At 53.7% G+C, this 21,697-nt stretch overlaps 1 protein-coding gene across 1 annotated transcript in view; it reads left to right on the forward strand.

Moving 5' to 3' along the window:
* The window catches only part of LOC148819242 (uncharacterized), a 56,789-nt gene extending 47,777 nt beyond the window's left edge, over positions 1–9,012 (forward strand). The window contains exon 7 of the mRNA XM_088935470.1: positions 8,959–9,012. Within this exon, the coding sequence (XP_088791596.1) occupies positions 8,959–9,012 (54 nt within the window). The remainder of the gene's footprint in view (positions 1–8,958) is intronic.
* The last annotated feature ends 12,685 nt before the right edge of the window (positions 9,013–21,697 follow it).

Below are 21,697 nucleotides of genomic sequence, written 5' to 3' on the forward strand. Positions count from 1 at the left end.
CCCAGGAGGTCTCTCAACCAGGTATTGACCACGCTCACAGCTGCTTAGCTTCCCAGGAGGTCTCTCAGCCAGGTACTGACCTGGCTCACACATGCTTAGCTTCAGGGGGCTGCCAGCTGTGAGTTGCAGGGTGATATGGCTAGTGGTTGATGATGTGATGGCAGGGGGGTGGAGAGCAGAGAGATGTAGCCAATTCAGAGATGGGGATTAGTAGGAGGCCATGACTCCCAGCCAGGTACTGACCACGCTCACACCTGCTTAGCTTCCCAAGAGGTCTCTCAGCCAGGTATTGACCACGCTCACAGCTGCTTAGCTTCCCAAGAGGTCTCTCAACCAGGTATTGACCACGCTCACAGCTGCTTAGCTTCCCAGGAGGTCTCTCAACCAGGTATTGACCACGCTCACAGCTGCTTAGCTTCCCAGGAGGTCTCTCAGCCAGGTACTGACCAGGCTCACACCTGCTTAGCTTCAGGGGGCTGCCAGCTGTGAGTTGTAGGGTGATATGTGATGGCAGTGGGGTGGAGAGCAGAGCGATGTAGCCAATTCAGAGATGGGGATTACAGCCAGGTACTGACCAGGCTCACACCTGCTTAGCTTCAGGGGGCTGCCAGCTGTGAGTTGCAGGGTGATATGGCTAGTGGTTGATGATGTGATGGCAGGGGGGTGGAGAGCAGAGAGATGTAGCCAATTCAGAGATGGGGATTAGTAGGAGGCCATGACTCCCAGCCAGGTACTGACCAGGCTCACACCTGCTTAGGTTCCCAGGAGATCTCTCAGCCAGGTACTGACCAGGCTCACACCTGCTTAGCTTCAGGGGGCTGCCAGCTGTGAGTTAGCTTCCCAGGAGGTCTCTGAGCCAGGTACTGACCAGGCTCACACCTGCTTAGCGTCCCAGGAGGTCTCTCAGCCAGGTACTGACCAGGGTCACACCTGCTTAGTTTCAGTGGGCTGACAGCTGTGAGTTGCAGGGTGATATGGCTGCTGGCTGGGACATTAGGACCCACATGCACTGCAGGGTGAGCACCCCCTGCTGACTTCACTAACTAACTTCACTAAACTATCAACGTTAGTTTTCCCAGGAGGTCTCTCAGCCAGGTACTGACCAGGCTCACACCTGCTTAGTTTCAGGGGGCTGACAGCTGTGAGTTGCAGGGTGATATGGCTGCTGGCTGATGACTGCCAGCCAGGTACTGACCAGGCTCACAGCTGCTTAGCTTCCCAGGAGGTCTCTCAGCCAGGTACTGACCAGGGTCACACCTGCTTAGCTTCCCAAGAGGTCTCTCAGCCAGGTATTGACCACGCTCACAGCTGCTTAGCTTCCCAAGAGGTCTCTCAGCCAGGTATTGACCACGCTCACAGCTGCTTAGCTTCCCCGGAGGTCTCTCAACCAGGTATTGACCACGCTCACAGCTGCTTAGCTTCCCAGGAGGTCTCTCAGCCAGATACTGGCCAGGCTCACACCTGCTTAGCTTCACGGGGCTGCCAGCTGTGAGTTGCTGGTTGATATGGCTTCTGGCTGATGACTGATGACTCCCAGCCACGTACTGACCAGGCTCACACCTGCTTAGCTTCAGTGGGCTGCCAGCTGTGAGTTGCAGGGTGATATGGCTAGTGGCTGATGATGTGTTGGCAGTGGGACGGAGAGCAGAGCGTTGTAGCCAATTCAGAGTTGGGGATTATTATGAGGCGATGACTCTCAGCCTGGTACTGACCAGGCTCACACCTGCTGAGCTTCAGTGGGCTGTCAACTGTGAGTTGCAGGGTGATATGGCTGCTGGCTGGGACATTATGACCCACATGCACTGCAGGGTGAGCACCCCCTGCTGACTTCACTAACACCTGTTCAGGCATCAACGTTAGTTTTCCCAGGAGGTCTCTCAGCCAGATACTGACCAGGCTCACACCTGCTTAGTTTCAGGTGGCTGACAGCTGCGAGTTGCAGGGTGATATGGCTGCTGGCTGATGTTGTGATGGCAGTGGGGTGGAGAGCAGAGCGATGTAGCCAATTCAGAGATGGGGATTATTAGGAGGTCATGACTCCCAGCGAGGTACGGACCAGGCTCACAACTGCTTAGCTTCCCAGGAGGTCTCTGAGCCAGCTACTGACCAGGCTCACACCTGCTTAATTCAGGGGGCTGCCAGCTGTGAGTTGCACGGTGATATGGCTGCTGGCTGATGAGGTGATGGCAGTGGGTTGGAGAGCAGAGCGATGTAGCCAATTCAGAGATGGGGATTAGTAGGAGGCCATGACTCGCAGCCAGGTACTGACCAGGCTCACACCTGCTTAGCTTCAGGGGGCTGCCAGCTGTGAGTTGCATGGTGATATGGCTGCTGGGTGATGATGTGATGGCAGGGGGGTGTAGCCAATTCAGAGATGGGGATTATTAGTTGGCAATGACTCCCAGCCAGCTGCTGACCAGGCTCACAACTGCTTAGCTTCCCAGGGGGTCTCTCAGCCAGGTACTGACCAGGCTCACAGCTGCTTAGCTTTCCAGGAGGTCTGTCAGCCAGGTACTGACCAGGCTCATACCTGCTTTGCTTCAGGGGGCTGCCAGCTGTGAGTTGCAGGGTGATATGACTGTTGGCTGGGACATTAGGACCCACATGCACTGCAGGGTGAGCACCCCCTGATGACTTCACTAACACCTGTTCAGGCATCAACGTTAGTTTTCCCAGGAGGTCTCTCAGCCAGGTACTGACCAGGGTCACTACTGCTTAGCTTCCCAAGAGGACTCTCAGCCAGGTGCTTAGCTTCCCAGGAGGTCTCTCAGCCAGGTACTGACCAGGCTCACACCTGCTTAGCTTCAGTGGGCTGCCACTTGTGAGTTACAGGGTGATATGGCTGCTGGCTGATGATGTGTTAGCAGTGGGACGGAGAGCAGAGCGTTGTAGCCAATTCAGAGATGGGGATTATTATGAGGCGATGACTCTCAGCCTGGTACTGACCAGGCTCACACCTGCTTAGCTTCCCAGGAGGTCTCTCAGCCAGGTACTGACCAGGCTCACACCTGCTTAGTTTCACGGGGCTGACAGCTGTGAGTTGCAGGGTGATATGGCTGCTGGCTGATGACTGCCAGCCAGGTACTGACCACGCTCACAGCTGCTTAGCTTCCGAGGAGGTCTCTCAGCCAGGTACTGACCAGGCTCACAGCTGCTTAGCTTCAGTGGGCTGCAAGCTGCGAGTTGCAGGGTGATATGGCTGCTGGCTGATGATGTCATGGCAGTAGGGTGGAGAGCAGAGCGATGTAGCCAATTCAGAGATGGGGATTAGTAGGAGGCCATGACTCTCAGCCAGGTACTGACCAGGCTCACACCTGCTTAGCTTCCCAGGAGGTCTCTCAGCCAGGTACTGACCAGGGTGATACCTGCTTAGCTTCAGTGGGCTGCCAGCTGTGAGTTGCACGGTGATGTGACTCATGGCAGTAGGGTGGAGAGCAGAGCGATGTAGCCAATTCAGAGATGGGGATTATTAGGAGGCCATGACTCCCACCCAGCTACTGACCAGGCTCACAACTGCTTAGCTTCCCAGGAGGTCTCTCAGCCAAGTACTGACCTGGCTCACACATGCTTAGCTTCAGTGGGCTGCCAGCTGTGAGTTGCAGGGTGATATGGCTAGTGGTTGATGATGTGATGGCAGTGCGGTGGAGATCAGAGTGATGTAGCCAATTCAGAGATGGGGATTATTAGGAGGCCATGACTCCCAGCCAGGTACTGACGAGGCTGACACCTGCTTAGCTTCAGTGGGCTGCCAGCTGTGAGTTGCAGGGGGATATGGCTGCTTGCTGGGACATTACCAACCACATGCACAGCAGGGTGAGTATCCCCTGCTCACCCCACTAACCCCTCTTCAGGCAACAACCTTAGTTTTCCCTGGAGGTCTCCGAGCCAGATTCTGACCAGGTTCACACCTGCTTAGCTTCCCAAGAGGTCTCTCAGCCAGGTATTGACCACGCTCACAGCTGCTTAGCTTCCCAAGAGGTCTCTTAGCCAGGTATTGGCCACGCTCACAGCTGCTTAGCTTCCCAAGAGGTCTCTCAACCAGGTATTGACCACGCTCACAGCTGCTTAGCTTCCCAGGAGGTCTCTCAACCAGGTATTGACCAGGCTCACACCTGCTTAGCTTCAGGGGGCTGCCAGCTGTGAGTTGTAGGGTGATATGGCTGCTTGGTGATGATGTGATGGCAGTGGGGTGGAGAGCAGAGCGATGTAGCCAATTCAGAGATGGGGATTACAGCCAGGTACTGACCAGGCTCACACCTGCTTAGCTTCAGGGGGCTGCCAGCTGTGAGTTGCAGGGTGATATGGCTAGTGGTTGATGATGTGATGGCAGGGGGGTGGAGAGCAGAGAGATGTAGCCAATTCAGAGATGGGGATTAGTAGGAGGCCATGACTCCCAGCCAGGTACTGACCAGGCTCACACCTGCTTAGCTTCAGGGGGCTGCCAGCTGTGAGTTAGCTTCCCAGGAGGTCTCTGAGCCAGGTACTGACCAGGCTCACACCTGCTTAGCGTCCCAGGAGGTCTCTAAGCCAGGTACTGACCAGGCTCACACCTGCTTAGCTTCAGGGGGCTGCCAGCTGTGAGTTGCAGGGTGATATGGCTAGTGGTTGATGATGTGATGGCAGGGGGCTGGAAAGCAGAGAGATGTAGCCAATTCAGAGATGGGGATTATTAGGAGGCCATGACTCCCAGCCAGGTACTGACGAGGCTCACACCTGCTTAGCGTCAGTGGGCTGTCAGCTGTGAGTTGCAGGGGGATATGGCTGCTTGCTGGGACATTACCACCCACATGCACAGCAGGGTGAGTATCCCCTGCTCACCCCACTAACCCCTCTTCAGGCAACAACCTTAGTTTTCCCTGGAGGTCTCTGAGCCAGATACTGACCACGCTCACAGCTGCTTAGCTTCCCAAGAGGTCTCTCAGCCAGGTATTGACCACGCTCACAGCTGCTTAGCTTCCCAGGAGGTCTCTCAACCAGGTATTGACCACGCTCACAGCTGCTTAGCTTCGCAGGAGGTCTCTCAGCCAGGTACTGACCAGGCTCACACCTGCTTAATTCAGGGGGTTGCCAGCTGTGAGTTGCAGGGTGATATGGCTGCTGGCTGATGTTGTGATGGCAGTGGGGTGGAGAGCAGAGCGATGTAGCCAATTCAGAGATGGGGATTATTAGGAGGCCATGACTCCCAGCGAGGTACGGACCAGGCTCACAACTGCTTAGCTTCCCAGGAGGTCTCTGAGCCAGCTACTGACCAGGCTCACACCTGCTTAATTCAGGGGGCTGCCAGCTGTGAGTTGCACGGTGATATGGCTGCTGGCTGATGAGGTGATGGCAGTGGGTTGGAGAGCAGAGCGATGTAGCCAATTCAGAGATGGGGATTAGTAGGAGGCCATGACTCCCAGCCAGGTACTGACCAGGCTCACACCTGCTTAGCTTCCCAGGAGGTCTCTCAGCCAGGTACTGACCAGGCTCACACCTGCTTAGCTTCAGTGGGCTGCCAGCTGTGAGTTAGCTTCCCAGGAGGTCTCTGAGCCAGGTACTGACCAGGCTCACACCTGCTTAATTCAGGGGGCTGCCAGCTGTGAGTTGCACGGTGATGATGTGATGGCAGGGGGGTGGAGAGCAGAGCGATGTAGCCAATTCAGAGATGGGGATTATTAGGAGGCCATGACTCCCAGCCAGGTACTGACCAGGCTCACACCTGCTTAGCTTCCCAGGAGGTCTCTCAGCCAGGTACTGACCAGGCTCACACCTGCTTAGCTTCAGTGGGCTGCCAGCTGTGAGTTAGCTTCCCAGGAGGTCTCTGAGCCAGCTACTGACCAGGCTCACACAAGCTTAATTCAGGGGGCTGCCAGCTGTGAGTTGCACGGTGATATGGCTGCTGGGTGATGATGTGATGGCAGGGGGGTGTAGCCAATTCAGAGATGGGGATTATTAGTTGGCAATGACTCCCAGCCAGCTGCTGACCAGGCTCACAACTGCTTAGCTTCCCAGGAGGTCTCTCAGCCAGGTATTGACCACGCTCACAGCTGCTTAGCTTCCCAGGAGTTCTCTCAGCCAGGTACTGACCAGGTTCACACCTGCTTAGCTTCAGGGGGCTGCCAGCTGTGAGTTGCAGGGTGATATGGCTAGTGGTTGATGATGTGATGGCAGGGGGGTGGAGAGCAGAGAGATGTAGCCAATTCAGAGATGGGGATTAGTAGGAGGCCATGACTCCCAGCCAGGTACTGACCAGGCTCACACCTGCTTAGCTTCAGGGGGCTGCCAGCTGTGAGTTAGCTTCCCAGGAGGTCTCTGAGCCAGGTACTGACCAGGCTCACACCTGCTTAGCGTCCCAGGAGGTCTCTTAGCCAGGTACTGACCAGGCTCACACCTGCTTAGCTTCAGTGGGCTGCCAGCTGTGAGTTAGCTTTCCAGGAGGTCTCTGAGCCAGCTACTGACCAGGCTCACACCTGCTTAATTCAGGGGGCTGCCAGCTGTGAGTTGCACGGTGATGATGTGATGGCAGGGGGGTGGAGAGCAGAGCGATGTAGCCAATTCAGAGATGGGGATTATTAGGAGGCCATGACTCCCAGCCAGGTACTGACCAGGCTCACACCTGCTTAGCTTCCCAGGAGGTCTCTCAGCCAGGTACTGACCAGGCTCACACCTGCTTAGCTTCAGCGGGCTGCCAGCTGTGAGTTAGCTACCCAGGAGGTCTCTGAGCCAGCTACTGACCAGGCTCACACAAGCTTAATTCAGGGGGCTGCCAGCTGTGAGTTGCACGGTGATATGGCTGGTGGGTGATGATGTGATGGCAGGGGGGTGTAGCCAATTCAGAGATGGGGATTATTAGTTGGCAATGACTCCCAGCCAGCTGCTGACCAGGCTCACAGCTGCTTAGCTTCCCAGGAGGTCTATCAGCCAGGTACTGACCAGGCTCACACCTGCTTAGCTTCAGGGGGCTGCCAGCTGTGAGTTGCAGGGTGATATGGCTGCTGGCTGATGATGTGTTAGCAGTGGGACGGAGAGCAGAGCGTTGTAGCCAATTCAGAGATGGGGATTATTATGAGGCGATGACTCTCAGCCAGGTACTGACCAGGCTCACACCTGCTTAGCTTCCCAGGAGGTCTCTCAGCCAGGTACTGACCAGGCTCACACCTGCTTAATTCAGGGGGCTGCCAGCTGTGAGTTGCACGGTGATGATGTGATGGCAGGGGGGTGGAGAGCAGAGCGATGTAGCCAATTCAGAGATGGGGATTATTAGGAGGCCATGACTCCCAGCCAGGTACTGACCAGGCTCACACCTGCTTAGCTTCCCAGGAGGTCTCTCAGCCAGGTACTGACCAGGCTCACACCTGCTTAATTCAGGGGGCTGCCAGCTGTGAGTTGCACGGTGATGATGTGATGGCAGGGGGGTGGAGAGCAGAGCGATGTAGCCAATTCAGAGATGGGGATTATTAGGAGGCCATGACTCCCAGCCAGGTACTGACCAGGCTCACCCCTGCTTAGCGTCCCAGGAGGTCTCTCAGCCAGGTACTGACCAGGGTCACACCTGCTTAGTTTCAGTGGGCTGACAGCTGTGAGTTGCAGGGTGATATGTCTGCTGGCTGGGACATTAGGACCCACATGCACTGCAGGGTGAGCACCCCCTGCTGACTTCACTAACTAACTTCACTAAATTATCAACGTTAGTTTTCCCAGGAGGTCTCTCAGCCAGGTACTGACCAGGCTCACACCTGCTTAGTTTCAGGGGGCTGACAGCTGTGAGTTGCAGGGTGATATGGCTGCTGGCTGATGACTGCCAGCCAGGTACTGACCAGGCTCACAGCTGCTTAGCTTCCCAGGAGGTCTCTCAGCCAGGTACTGACCAGGGTGATACCTGCTTAGCTTCAGTGGGCTGCCAGCTGTGAGTTGCACGGTGATATGACTGCTGGCTGATGATGTCATGGCAGTAGGGTGGAGAGCAGAGCGATGTAGCCAATTCAGAGATGGGGATTATTAGGAGGCCATGACTCCCAGCCAGGTACTGACGAGGCTCACACCTGCTTAGCTTCAGTGGGCTGTCAGCTGTGAGTTGCAGGGTGATATGGTTGCTTGCTGGGACATTACCACCCACATGCACAGCAGGGTGAGTATCCCCTGCTCACCCCACTAACCCCTCTTCAGGCAACAACCTTAGTTTTCCCTGGAGGTCTCTGAGCCAGATACTGACCAGGGTCACACCTGCTTAGCTTCCCCAGAGGTCTCTCAGCCAGGTATTGACCACGCTCACAGCTGCTTAGCTTCCCAGGAGGTCTCTCAACCAGGTATTGACCACGCTCACAGCTGCTTAGCTTCACAGGAGGTCTCTCAGCCAGGTACTGGCCAGGCTCACACCTGCTTAGTTTCACGGGGCTGCCAGCTGTGAGTTGCTGGTTGATATGGCTTCTGGCTGATGACTGATGACTCCCAGCCACGTACTGACAGGGTGATATGGCAGGGGGGTGGAGAGCAGAGAGATGTAGCCAATTCAGAGATGGGGATTATTAGGAGGCCATGACTCCCAGCCAGGTACTGACGAGGCTCACACCTGCTTAGCTTCAGTGGGCTGTCAGCTGTGAGTTGCAGGGTGATAGGGCTGCTTGCTGGGACATTACCACCCACATGCACAGCAGGGTGAGTATCCCCTGCTCACCCCACTAACCCCTCTTCAGGCAACAACCTTAGTTTTCCCTGGAGGTCTCTGAGCCAGATACTGACCAGGGTCACACCTGCTTAGCTTCCCAAGAGGTCTCTCAGCCAGGTATTGACCACGCTCACAGCTGCTTAGCTTCCCCGGAGGTCTCTCAACCAGGTATTGACCACGCTCACAGCTGCTTAGCTTCCCAGGAGGTCTCTCAGCCAGGTACTGGCCAGGCTCACACCTGCTTAGCTTCACGGGGCTGCCAGCTGTGAGTTGCTGGTTGATATGGCTTCTGGCTGATGACTGATGACTCCCAGCCACGTACTGACCAGGATCACACCTGCTTCGCTTCAGTGGGCTGCCAGCTGTGAGTTGCAGGGTGATATGGCTAGTGGCTGATGATGTGTTGGCAGTGGGATGGAGAGCAGAGCGTTGTAGCCAATTCAGAGTTGGGGATTATTATGAGGCGATGACTCTCAGCCTGGTACTGACCAGGCTCACACCTGCTGAGCTTCCCAGGAGGTCTCTCAGCCAGGTACTGACCAGGGTCACACCTGCTTAGCTTCAGTGGGCTGCCAACTGTGAGTTGCAGGGTGATATGGCTGCTGGCTGGGACATTATGACCCACATGCACTGCAGGGTGAGCACCCCCTGCTGACTTCACTAACACCTGTTCAGGCATCAACGTTAGTTTTCCCAGGAGGTCTCTCAGCCAGGTACTGACCAGGCTCACACCTGCTTAGTTTCAGGTGGCTGACAGCTGCGAGTTGCAGGGTGATATGGCTGCTGGCTGATGTTGTGATGGCAGTGGGGTGGAGAGCAGAGCGATGTAGCCAATTCAGAAATGGGGATTATTAGGAGGTCATGACTCCCAGCGAGGTACGGACCAGGCTCACAACTGCTTAGCTTCCCACGAGGTCTCTGAGCCAGCTACTGACCAGGCTCACACCTGCTTAATTCAGGGGGCTTCCAGCTGTGAGTTGCAGGTTGATATGGCTAGTGGCTGATCATGTGATGGCAGGGGGGTGGAGAGCAGAACGATGTAGCCAATTCAGAAATGGGGATTATTAGGAGGCCATGACTCCCAGCCAGGTACTGACCAGACTCACACCTGCTTAGTTTCCCAGGAGGTCTCTCAGCCAGTTACTGTCCAGACTCACACCTGCTTAGCTTCACTTGGCTGTCAGCTGTGAGTTGCAGGGTGATATGGCTGCTGGTTGATGAAGTGATGGCAGTGGGGTGGAGAGGAGAACGATATAGCCAATTCAGAGATGAGGATTATGAGGAGGCCAGGACTCTCAGCCAGGTACTGACCAGGCTCACACCTGCTTAGCTTCCCAGGAGGTCTCTCAGCCAGGTACTGACCAGGCTCACACCTGCTTAGCTTCCCAGGAGGTCTCTCAGCCAGGTACTGACCAGGCTCACACCTGCTTAGCTTCAGTGGGCTTCCAGCTGTGAGTTGCAGGGTGATATGGCTAGTGGCTAGTCATGTGATGGCAGGGGGGTGGAGAGCAGAGAGATGTAGCCAATTCAGAGATGGGGATTATTAGGAGGCCAGGACTCCCAGCCAGGTATTGACCTCGCTCACAGCTGCTTAGCTTCCCAGGAGGTCTTTCAGCCAGGTACTGACCAGAGTGATACCTGCTTAGCTTCAGTGGGTTGCCAGCTGTGAGTTGCAGGGTGATATGGCTGCTTGGTGATGATGTGATGGCAGTGGGGTGGAGATCAGAGTGATGTAGCCAATTCAGAGATGGGGATTACAGCCAGGTACTGACCAGGCTCACACCTGTTTAGCTTCAGGGGGCTGCCAGCTGTGAGTTGCAGGGTGATATGGCTAGTGGTTGTTGATGTGATGGCAGGGGGCTGGAAAGCAGAGAGATGTAGCCAATTCAGAGATGGGGATTATTAGGAGGCCATGACTCCCAGCCAGGTACTGACGAGGCTCACACCTGCTTAGCGTCAGTGGGCTGTCAGCTGTGAGTTGCAGGGGGATATGGCTGCTTGCTGGGACATTACCACCCACATGCACAGCAGGGTGAGTATCCCCTGCTCACCCCACTAACCCCTCTTCAGGCAACAACCTTAGTTTTCCCTGGAGGTCTCTGAGCCAGATACTGACCACGCTCACAGCTGCTTAGCTTCCCAAGAGGTCTCTCAGCCAGGTATTGACCACGCTCACAGCTGCTTAGCTTCCCAGGAGGTCTCTCAACCAGGTATTGACCACGCTCACAGCTGCTTAGCTTCGCAGGAGGTCTCTCAGCCAGGTACTGACCAGGCTCAAACAAGCTTAATTCAGGGGGTTGCCAGCTATGAGTTGCAGGGTGATATGGCTGCTGGCTGATGTTGTGATGGCAGTGGGGTGGAGAGCAGAGCGATGTAGCCAATTCAGAGATGGGGATTATTAGGAGGCCATGACTCCCAGCGAGGTACGGACCAGGCTCACAACTGCTTAGCTTCCCAGGAGGTCTCTGAGCCAGCTACTGACCAGGCTCACACCTGCTTAATTCAGGGGGCTGCCAGCTGTGAGTTGCACAGTGATATGGCTGCTGGCTGATGAGGTGATGGCAGTGGGTTGGAGAGCAGAGCGATGTAGCCAATTCAGAGATGGGGATTAGTAGGAGGCCATGACTCCCAGCCAGGTACTGACCAGGCTCACACCTGCTTAGCTTCCCAGGAGGTCTCTCAGCCAGGTACTGACCAGGCTCACACCTGCTTAGCTTCAGTGGGCTGCCAGCTGTGAGTTAGCTTCCCAGGAGGTCTCTGAGCCAGGTACTGACCAGGCTCACACCTGCTTAATTCAGGGGGCTGCCAGCTGTGAGTTGCACGGTGATGATGTGATGGCAGGGGGGTGGAGAGCAGAGCGATGTAGCCAATTCAGAGATGGGGATTATTAGGAGGCCATGACTCCCAGCCAGGTACTGACCAGGCTCACACCTGCTTAGCTTCCCAGGAGGTCTCTCAGCCAGGTACTGACCAGGCTCACACCTGCTTAGCTTCAGTGGGCTGCCAGCTGTGAGTTAGCTTCCCAGGAGGTCTCTGAGCCAGCTACTGACCAGGCTCACACAAGCTTAATTCAGGGGGCTGCCAGCTGTGAGTTGCACGGTGATATGGCTGCTGGGTGATGATGTGATGGCAGGGGGGTGTAGCCAATCCAGAGATGGGGATTATTAGTTGGCAATGACTCCCAGCCAGCTGCTGACCACGCTCACAGCTGCTTAGCTTCCCAGGAGTTCTCTCAGCCAGGTACTGACCAGGCTCACACCTGCTTAGCTTCAGGGGGCTGCCAGCTGTGAGTTGCAGGGTGATATGGCTAGTGGTTGATGATGTGATGGCAGGGGGGTGGAGAGCAGAGAGATGTAGCCAATTCAGAGATGGGGATTAGTAGGAGGCCATGACTCCCAGCCAGGTACTGACCAGGCTCACACCTGCTTAGCTTCAGGGGGCTGCCAGCTGTGAGTTAGCTTCCCAGGAGGTCTCTGAGCCAGGTACTGACCAGGCTCACACCTGCTTAGCGTCCCAGGAGGTCTCTTAGCCAGGTACTGACCAGGCTCACACCTGCTTAGCTTCAGTGGGCTGCCAGCTGTGAGTTAGCTTTCCAGGAGGTCTCTGAGCCAGCTACTGACCAGGCTCACACCTGCTTAATTCAGGGGGCTGCCAGCTGTGAGTTGCACGGTGATGATGTGATGGCAGGGGGGTGGAGAGCAGAGCGATGTAGCCTATTCAGAGATGGGGATTATTAGGAGGCCATGACTCCCAGCCAGGTACTGACCAGGCTCACACCTGCTTAGCTTCCCAGGAGGTCTCTCAGCCAGGTACTGACCAGGCTCACACCTGCTTAGCTTCAGCGGGCTGCCAGCTGTGAGTTAGCTACCCAGGAGGTCTCTGAGCCAGCTACTGACCAGGCTCACACAAGCTTAATTCAGGGGGCTGCCAGCTGTGAGTTGCACGGTGATATGGCTGCTGGGTGATGATGTGATGGCAGGGGGGTGTAGCCAATTCAGAGATGGGGATTATTAGTTGGCAATGACTCCCAGCCAGCTGCTGACCAGGCTCACAGCTGCTTAGCTTCCCAGGAGGTCTATCAGCCAGGTACTGACCAGGCTCACACCTGCTTAGCTTCAGGGGGCTGCCAGCTGTGAGTTGCTGGTTGATATGGCTTCTGGCAAATATGATGACTCCCAGCCACGTACTTACCAGGCTAATACCTGCTTAGCTTCAGTGGGCTGCCAGCTGTGAGTTGCAGGGTGATATGGCTGCTGGCTGATGATGTGTTAGCAGTGGGACGGAGAGCAGAGCGTTGTAGCCAATTCAGAGATGGGGATTATTATGAGGCGATGACTCTCAGCCTGGTACTGACCAGGCTCACACCTGCTTAGCTTCCCAGGAGGTCTCTCAGCCAGGTACTGACCAGGGTCACACCTGCTTAGCTTCAGTGGGCTGCCAACTGTGAGTTGCAAGGTGATATGGCTGCTGGCTGGGACATTAGGACCCACATGCACTGCAGGGTGAGCACCCCCTGCTGACTTCACTAACTAACTTCACTAAACTATCAACGTTAGTTTTCCCAGGAGGTCTCTCAGCCAGGTACTGACCAGGCTCACACCTGCTTAGTTTCAGGGGGCTGACAGCTGTGAGTTGCAGGGTGATATGGCTGCTGGCTGATGACTGCCAGCCAGGTACTGACCAGGCTCACAGCTGCTTAGCTTCCCAGGAGGTCTCTCAGCCAGGTACTGACCAGGCTCACACCTGCTTAGTTTCAGGGGGCTGCCAGCTGTGAGTTGCACGGTTATATGACTGCTGGCTGATGATGTCATGGCAGTAGGGTGGAGAGCAGAGCGATGTAGCCAATTCAGAGATGGGGATTATTAGGAGGCCATGACTCCCACCCAGCTACTGACCAGGCTCACAACTGCTTAGCTTCCCAGGAGGTCTCTCAGCCAGGTACTGACCTGGCTCACACATGCTTAGCTTCAGTGGGCTGCCAGCTGTGAGTTGCAGGGTGATATGGGTAGTGGTTGATGATGTGATGGCAGTGGGGTGGAGATCAGAGTGATGTAGCCAATTCAGAGATGGGGATTATTAGGAGGCCATGACTCCCAGCCAGGTACTGACGAGGCTGACACCTGCTTAGCTTCAGTGGGCTGCCAGCTGTGAGTTGCAGGGGGATATGGCTGCTTGCTGGGACATTACCACCCACATGCACAGCAGGGTGAGTATCCCCTGCTCACCCCACTAACCCCTCTTCAGGCAACAACCTTAGTTTTCCCTGGAGGTCTCTGAGCCAGATTCTGACCAGGTTCACACCTGCTTAGCTTCCCAAGAGGTCTCTCAGCCAGGTATTGACCACGCTCACAGCTGCTTAGCTTCCCAAGAGGTCTCTCAACCAGGTATTGACCACGCTCACAGCTGCTTAGCTTCCCAGGAGGTCTCTCAGCCAGGTACTGACCAGGCTCACACCTGCTTAGCTTCAGGGGGCTGCCAGCTGTGAGTTGTAGGGTGATATGGCTGCTTGGTGATGATGTGATGGCAGTGGGGTGGAGAGCAGAGCGATGTAGCCAATTCAGAGATGGGGATTACAGCCAGGTACTGACCAGGCTCACACCTGCTTAGCTTCAGGGGGCTGCCAGCTGTGAGTTGCAGGGTGATATGGCTAGTGGTTGATGATGTGATGGCAGGGGGGTGGAGAGCAGAGAGATGTAGCCAATTCAGAGATGGGGATTAGTAGGAGGCCATGACTCCCAGCCAGGTACTGACCAGGCTCACACCTGCTTAGGTTCCCAGGAGATCTCTCAGCCAGGTACTGACCAGGCTCACACCTGCTTAGCTTCAGTGGGCTGCCAGCTGTGAGTTAGCTTTCCAGGAGGTCTCTGAGCCAGCTACTGACCAGGCTCACACCTGCTTAATTCAGGGGGCTGCCAGCTGTGAGTTGCTCGGTGATGATGTGATGGCAGGGGGGTGGAGAGCAGAGCGATGTAGCCAATTCAGAGATGGGGATTATTAGGAGGCCATGACTCCCAGCCATGTACTGACCAGGCTCACACCTGCTTAGCGTCCCAGGAGGTCTCTCAGCCAGGTACTGACCAGGGTCACACCTGCTTAGTTTCAGTGGGCTGACAGCTGTGAGTTGCAGGGTGATATGGCTGCTGGCTGGGACATTAGGACCCACATGCACTGCAGGGTGAGCACCCCCTGCTGACTTCACTAACTAACTTCACTAAACTATCAACGTTAGTTTTCCCACGAGGTCTCTCAGCCAGGTACTGACCAGGCTCACACCTGCTTAGTTTCAGGGGGCTGACAGCTGTGAGTTGCAGGGTGATATGGCTGCTGGCTGATGACTGCCAGCCAGGTACTGACCAGGCTCACAGCTGCTTAGCTTCCCAGGAGGTCTCTCAGCCAGGTACTGACCAGGGTGATACCTGCTTAGCTTCAGTGGGCTGCCAGCTGTGAGTTGCAGGGTGATATGACTGCTGGCTGATGATGTCATGGCAGTAGGGTGGAGAGCAGAGCGATGTAGCCAATTCAGAGATGGGGATTATTAGGAGGCCATGACTCCCAGCCAGGTACTGACGAGGCTCACACCTGCTTAGCTTCAGTGGGCTGTCAGCTGTGAGTTGCAGGGTGATATGGCTGCTTGCTGGGACATTACCACCCACATGCACAGCAGGGTGAGTATCCCCTGCTCACCCCACTAACCCCTCTTCAGGCAACAACCTTAGTTTTCCCTGGAGGTCTCTGAGCCAGATACTGACCAGGGTCACACCTGCTTAGCTTCCCAAGAGGTCTCTCAGCCAGGTATTGACCACGCTCACAGCTGCTTAGCTTCCCCGGAGGTCTCTCAACCAGGTATTGACCACGCTCACAGCTGCTTAGCTTCCCAGGAGGTCTCTCAGCCAGGTACTGGCCAGGCTCACACCTGCTTAGCTTCACGGGGCTGCCAGCTGTGAGTTTCTGGTTGATATGGCTTCTGGCTGATGACTGATGACTCCCAGCCACGTACTGACCAGGCTCACACCTGCTTAGCTTCAGTGGGCTGCCAGCTGTGAGTTGCAGGGTGATATGGCTAGTGGCTGATGATGTGTTGGCAGTGGGACGGAGAGCAGAGCGTTGTAGCCAATTCAGAGTTGGGGATTATTATGAGGCGATGACTCTCAGCCTGGTACTGACCAGGCTCACACCTGCTGAGCTTCCCAGGAGGTCTCTCAGCCAGGTACTGACCAGGGTCACACCTGCTTAGCTTCAGTGGGCTGTCAACTGTGAGTTGCAGGGTGATATGGCTGCTGGCTGGGACATTATGACCCACATGCACTGCAGGGTGAGCACCCCCTGCTGACTTCACTAACACCTGTTCAGGCATCAACGTTAGTTTTCCCAGGAGGTCTCTCAGCCAGATACTGACCAGGCTCACACCTGCTTAGTTTCAGGTGGCTGACAGCTGCGAGTTGCAGGGTGATATGGCTGCTGGCTGATGTTGTGATGGCAGTGGGGTGGAGAGCAGAGCGATGTAGCCAATTCAGAGATGGGGATTATTAGGAGGTCATGACTCCCAGCGAGGTACGGACCAGGCTCACAACTGCTTAGCTTCCCAGGAGGTCTCTGAGCCAGCTACTGACCAGGCTCACACCTGCTTAATTCAGGGGGCTGCCAGCTGTGAGTTGCACGGTGATATGGCTGCTGGCTGATGAGGTGATGGCAGTGGGTTGGAGAGCAGAGCGATGTAGCCAATTCAGAGATGGGGATTAGTAGGAGGCCATGACTCGCAGCCAGGTACTGACCAGGCTCACACCTGCTTAGCTTCAGTGGGCTGCCAGCTGTGAGTTAGCTTCCCAGGAGGTCTCTGAGCCAGCTACTGACCAGGCTCACACAAGCTTAATTCAGGGGGCTGCCAGCTGTGAGTTGCATGGTGATATGGCTGCTGGGTGATGATGTGATGGCAGGGGGGTGTAGCCAATTCAGAGATGGGGATTATTAGTTGGCAATGACTCCCAGCCAGCTGCTGACCAGGCTCACAACTGCTTAGCTTCCCAGGGGGTCTCTCAGCCAGGTACTGACCAGGCTCACAGCTGCTTAGCTTTCCAGGAGGTCTGTCAGCCAGGTACTGACCAGGCTCATACCTGCTTTGCTTCAGGGGGCTGCCAGCTGTGAGTTGCAGGGTGATATGACTGCTGGCTGGGACATTAGGACCCACATGCACTGCAGGGTGAGCACCCCCTGATGACTTCACTAACACCTGTTCAGGCATCAACGTTAGTTTTCCCAGGAGGTCTCTCAGCCAGGTACTGACCAGGGTCACTACTGCTTAGCTTCCCAAGAGGACTCTCAGCCAGGTGCTTAGCTTCCCAGGAGGTCTCTCAGCCAGGTACTGACCAGGCTCACACCTGCTTAGCTTCAGTGGGCTGCCACTTGTGAGTTACAGGGTGATATGGCTGCTGGCTGATGACTGCCAGCCAGGTACTGACCAGGCTCACACCTGCTTAGCTTCCCAGGAGGGCTCTCAGCCAGGTACTGACCAGGCTCACACCTGCTTAGCTTCAGTGGGCTGCCAGCTGTGAGTTGCAGGGTGATATGGCTTCTGGCTGATGATGTGACGGCAGTGGGGTGGAGAGAGAGGGGTTATGGCTGCAAGTCATGGCCTCCTAATAAATCCCATCTCTGAATTGGCTACATCGCTCTGCTCTCCACCCCACTGCCATCACATCATGAGCCAGCAGCCATATCACCCTGCAACTCACAGCTGGCAGCCCACTGAAGCTCAGCAGGTGTGAGCCTGGCCAGTACCTGGCTGGGAGTCATCAGTGAAGGTGACCGGCTCGGCGCCTGCGGTGAAGCAGAAGAGTGGGAGAGTGACGGAGCTCAAGGCGCAGACAGCGGAGGGCAGCGTGGTGGTGGAGGGACTGTACTGCGCTCTTCCCCGACTCTGCTCACACCCCCTTGCTCTGCAGACACGCGCCCCCCTGTGGCCAACAGGCAAACAACCACGACCCAGGATTCCTTTGAACTAAAATAAACGCTGTGCATCACAAAGGCTGGGGAAATTGGGTACATTTACAAACAGAGAGAAGGACTGCATGGATAGTAGCAATAATTGCATTTATATAGCGGGTATTTAGGGTGTAAATAGGGCAACAACACCGTATTTACCGTTACAACTCCCTAGTAATTTCGGGTTCTTTTAACGGTAACTCACTGCTTCTGAGTCCCTACTGCCCATGCGCAGAACGCTGAACTCAACTGACAGGAACCGCCAGCTAAGAGGTAATGCCATCTAGTGGATTTGGCATAACAGGCCGCTATTCACCGCTGGGTCACATGTATAAAGACAACTCAGATGAATTTAACAAACTTCCCAAAAAATATCCTGACCAGAATGGGAGAAAAGGTTTGATTTCACGAGGTCTCCCCACACAGCGTCCCTCGCTCCAGACGTGCGGGGTGGCCGCCACCTTGCTGGGGATGGGGGTCTGGGCGGGAGGTCTGGGCGGCGCTTGGGCTTTTTGGAATGCAGAATGCAAATAGCAGACACTTGCAATGAACTGACAAAACACAACATTGCAACCGAAAACGAATGCGGCAAACCTCACAAGAGAAATGAGCATGTGGCATGTGGCATGTGGCATGTTTCCACCTATCCTCTCCTTTTCTAACCGATCTATCCAGTACAGGGTCAGAGAGGAGCCGGAGTCTATCCCAGCAAGCAGCGGGTGCAAGACAAGGCACACCCTGGACAGGTCATCAGTCCATCACAGGACACTCACACACACTCATGCCAAGCGACAATTCTCCCAGAATCCAATGAACCAACCAGCATGTCTTTGGACTGTGGGAGGAAAATGGAGCACCCAGAGGAAACCCACGTGCTATGAGGCATCAATACTAAAAACTGCGTCACTGGGATATCCATGACATATTTGAATATGGAACAGGTAAAGGTTTATTTGCTGACGCAGCTACTTACTTGAACATATTTGTATATGTGCAGATTTTCATACAATTAACATCCATTATGAATGCTGACAGGTAACTGTTTTACACACAAACAGAGGATTAAATCCACAGCAAGGCTTGTACTCACTGGGGTCCATTCCAGTCCCATCGTCAAGGAAACACAGCATGAACCCACCACGCAGCTCCGGCTTCTTCTCTGGAGAGGAGAGGACAGAAAGTGGGCCAGAGAGATAACACCGCCCTGCTCTACAGAGACAGACACTTACTCCTGACAGCATGAGGAGCTTACGGATGAGGCTTACCCACTTTTGACATACATGTACCGAAAATGACCTACGATTCTGGCCTTTTATGTGAACTTGCTTGTTTTAGCCAGTTCAGCTACTCAGAAGGTGAGCACCTAGCAATTTAAAATACGTTACCCACTTTCGAAAACTCGTAAGATAGATGCATTAAGACTTGCAAATTAAATATTTTCATAAAATTAGAGCTATGAACCCTCTGCCTCATTTGGAAACGGGGATGAATCTCTCCAAACGTGATTAACTGGAGCAATATATACAGAACAAAAGTCAACAGGTGACTTCAAAGTCAGTTTAAAATAAAACATAGAAGCACCCCACAATCTGTCCAGAACAATAAAACGATTGGCAAGAGCAAAATTGGATTTAAAATCCATTGAGAGTGAGAGTGAGAGTTTTAATTTGCTAAGGTATGCACAGCAAAAACATAAACCTACCAAATTGCTAAGGTTCAAGACTGTGAGCCGTTGAGCTTTATATTTCTAAATTAACCTGATGAAATGAGGCATGAAGAAGATGGTGACAGCAACAGGCGATTCCACATTACAAACAGATGGAGGCTTATGTCCTGACAACATACTTTCCATTTATTAGTCAGAACCCTTCCTACTGCTTGCTAAGATAAGTGGCCACAAACTTAAAAGAGGCATAGAAGAAACTATTTTGGAAATATTTTCGACAAAAAATCTGCAAATACAGTTTTTGCACTCAGGGCTCCTGTACTTCTGCAGCTGTTCCCTTTGCTGAGAGCTCTTTCATGAACACATCACATTACTCTGCTCTTTCTGCAAGCAGCGGCGGTCCTCATAATAACTACAGCACAGCCAGCGCCTGAGGAAACATAAAAACACCAAAACACCTTCCTCTTGGTTCAGATCACAAGTCAGAGTAACCGCCATACTCAGCTGTCAGACAAACAGACCATACTGTTTGAAGACACAGTACCAGAAACAGATTGTTGAGCGCAGTATGTGAAAACTACCTGTGTAGATGTCTATTCTTTTAGCATCCGCATCCCTGCAAAGACAAAACAACATTAGATATGCTCTGTGGGAAGTGGAAGAGGCAGGAGATAGATATTCTGTGGTTACAAATGACAGTTTCTGCACTACCTCAACTGATTTATGAACGGAACTAAACTTAACTAAGCTTAACATACCAACCTTCCCTTTGAGAACCTTGCGCTAAGCTGAACATCTACACAAACAGCGAGCCAGGATGAAAGGAAGAAAGCAGGCTAGAAAGAGGATTTGTACCTTGCGTTGTTCACAAGCTCAGCTAAGGCTCCAAACAGGAACTCGTGAGTGGTCCTGAAAGAGTGAAAAGAAATGACTGACTCAAATTATGCGACAACAATACTGAGTTTTTTAAAATAATAACTTGTCTTGGTGGAACAGCAAACTGCATTAGCCGAACAGGGGGCAGCCAAGGCCCACTGTAACTGCACTGACACTGGGGGCTGTGCAGGAGACATCTTGATAGTCCAGACAACCACATGGTCATTTTCGGGACCGTTTATACCAATACAGGACCACGATGCAGTGTGGTCCTGTAGTGGTATAGATAATGTGTAGATAATGGATGGGATACACGTTCACTCAGGCAGAGGACGGACCATTTAGAGTTACCTGGTAGCCTCAGACAACATTCCTACATTCCACTATGGAAGGTAACTGGAGCACCTCACTCACTGACTGTACTGACTGTATTGTATGTATTGTATTATTATTGTATCATTCGTTACACTATGCTGTGTTGACTGCATGAAGCTGCTGTTCCACTGCAATTTCCCTCACGGGATCAATAAAGTATCTATCTATCACCTGGAGCTTCCATATGGCCAAGAGAAAAAAACTGTAAATGCTACACGGAGAGCACGTCAAGACAGAATGAAACTCGAGACACTAGAGCCGAGAAGTGCAGTGTGTTCCAGTCCCAAGTCAGCCAAACAGGAAGCCATTCAGCCTGACTGGATCCACAGCAAATTTCAGGTTTTGCCAAAAACACATAAAACGTGTGAGTGTATGCACCAACCCCCGACAGCTTTAGGACAGGAATTCAGCCACCCGCTGCTCTTAGAAGGAATTAAGGAGAGCAAGACCTCAAAGCGCCAACCACAGACATCACTGAATGTGCTGAATGTCTCACATTGTCCAAAAACTCAGAGGTGAAGAAGCACTGCGCTCTCAATTTGCTTTAGTGTAAACAAAAAGCCATTTAGCTTTTAAAACGGATGTTTCTTTGCTTTTTCCCTGCAACACAACAGTATACATTTCAGAGCTACAGCAAGTGAAGCCCGACACTGTCAGCAGTCATCAGGGCCCGGAAAGGAAGTCAGACATGAGAGACACAACCCCCAGCCTTGCAGACATTTACAAAGACACAAGGGCTACAAGACGCAGGCTCGATGAAAGAAGAGAGAGATGTGACATGCACACAACTTCACAACTTACTTTTTTACTCATCTACAGGTGATCGTTGTTACACAAAGACTTGCCAAACTCACAAAGGCAAGCGATGATGTTGTGAATGACACTGAGAAAGAGACCCCAAAGACAGCAGGCTAATCAAATGGGTATCACCAAGGACACTGCATGAAGATGTACTCATCAGAAGTTCAAGGCACACTGAACAAGGTACGTTTCCCTCCAAGAACAGTGAGAAATCGTCTTCATACTGATTGAAGGTGTACCAAACTCATCTGGGACATGCGTGAAGCCAGAGCTCATTTCTGCGTCTCAGAATGTTTAACCCTGTGCATACAGTGGCCCAGCTGTTTCATCTGTAAGAGCTTATGTGGTCAATACAA

The sequence above is a fragment of the Atractosteus spatula genome, chromosome 17 (assembly GCF_055471065.1).
Source record: "Atractosteus spatula isolate fAtrSpa1 chromosome 17, fAtrSpa1.hap1, whole genome shotgun sequence".
Lineage (NCBI taxonomy): Eukaryota > Metazoa > Chordata > Actinopteri > Semionotiformes > Lepisosteidae > Atractosteus > Atractosteus spatula.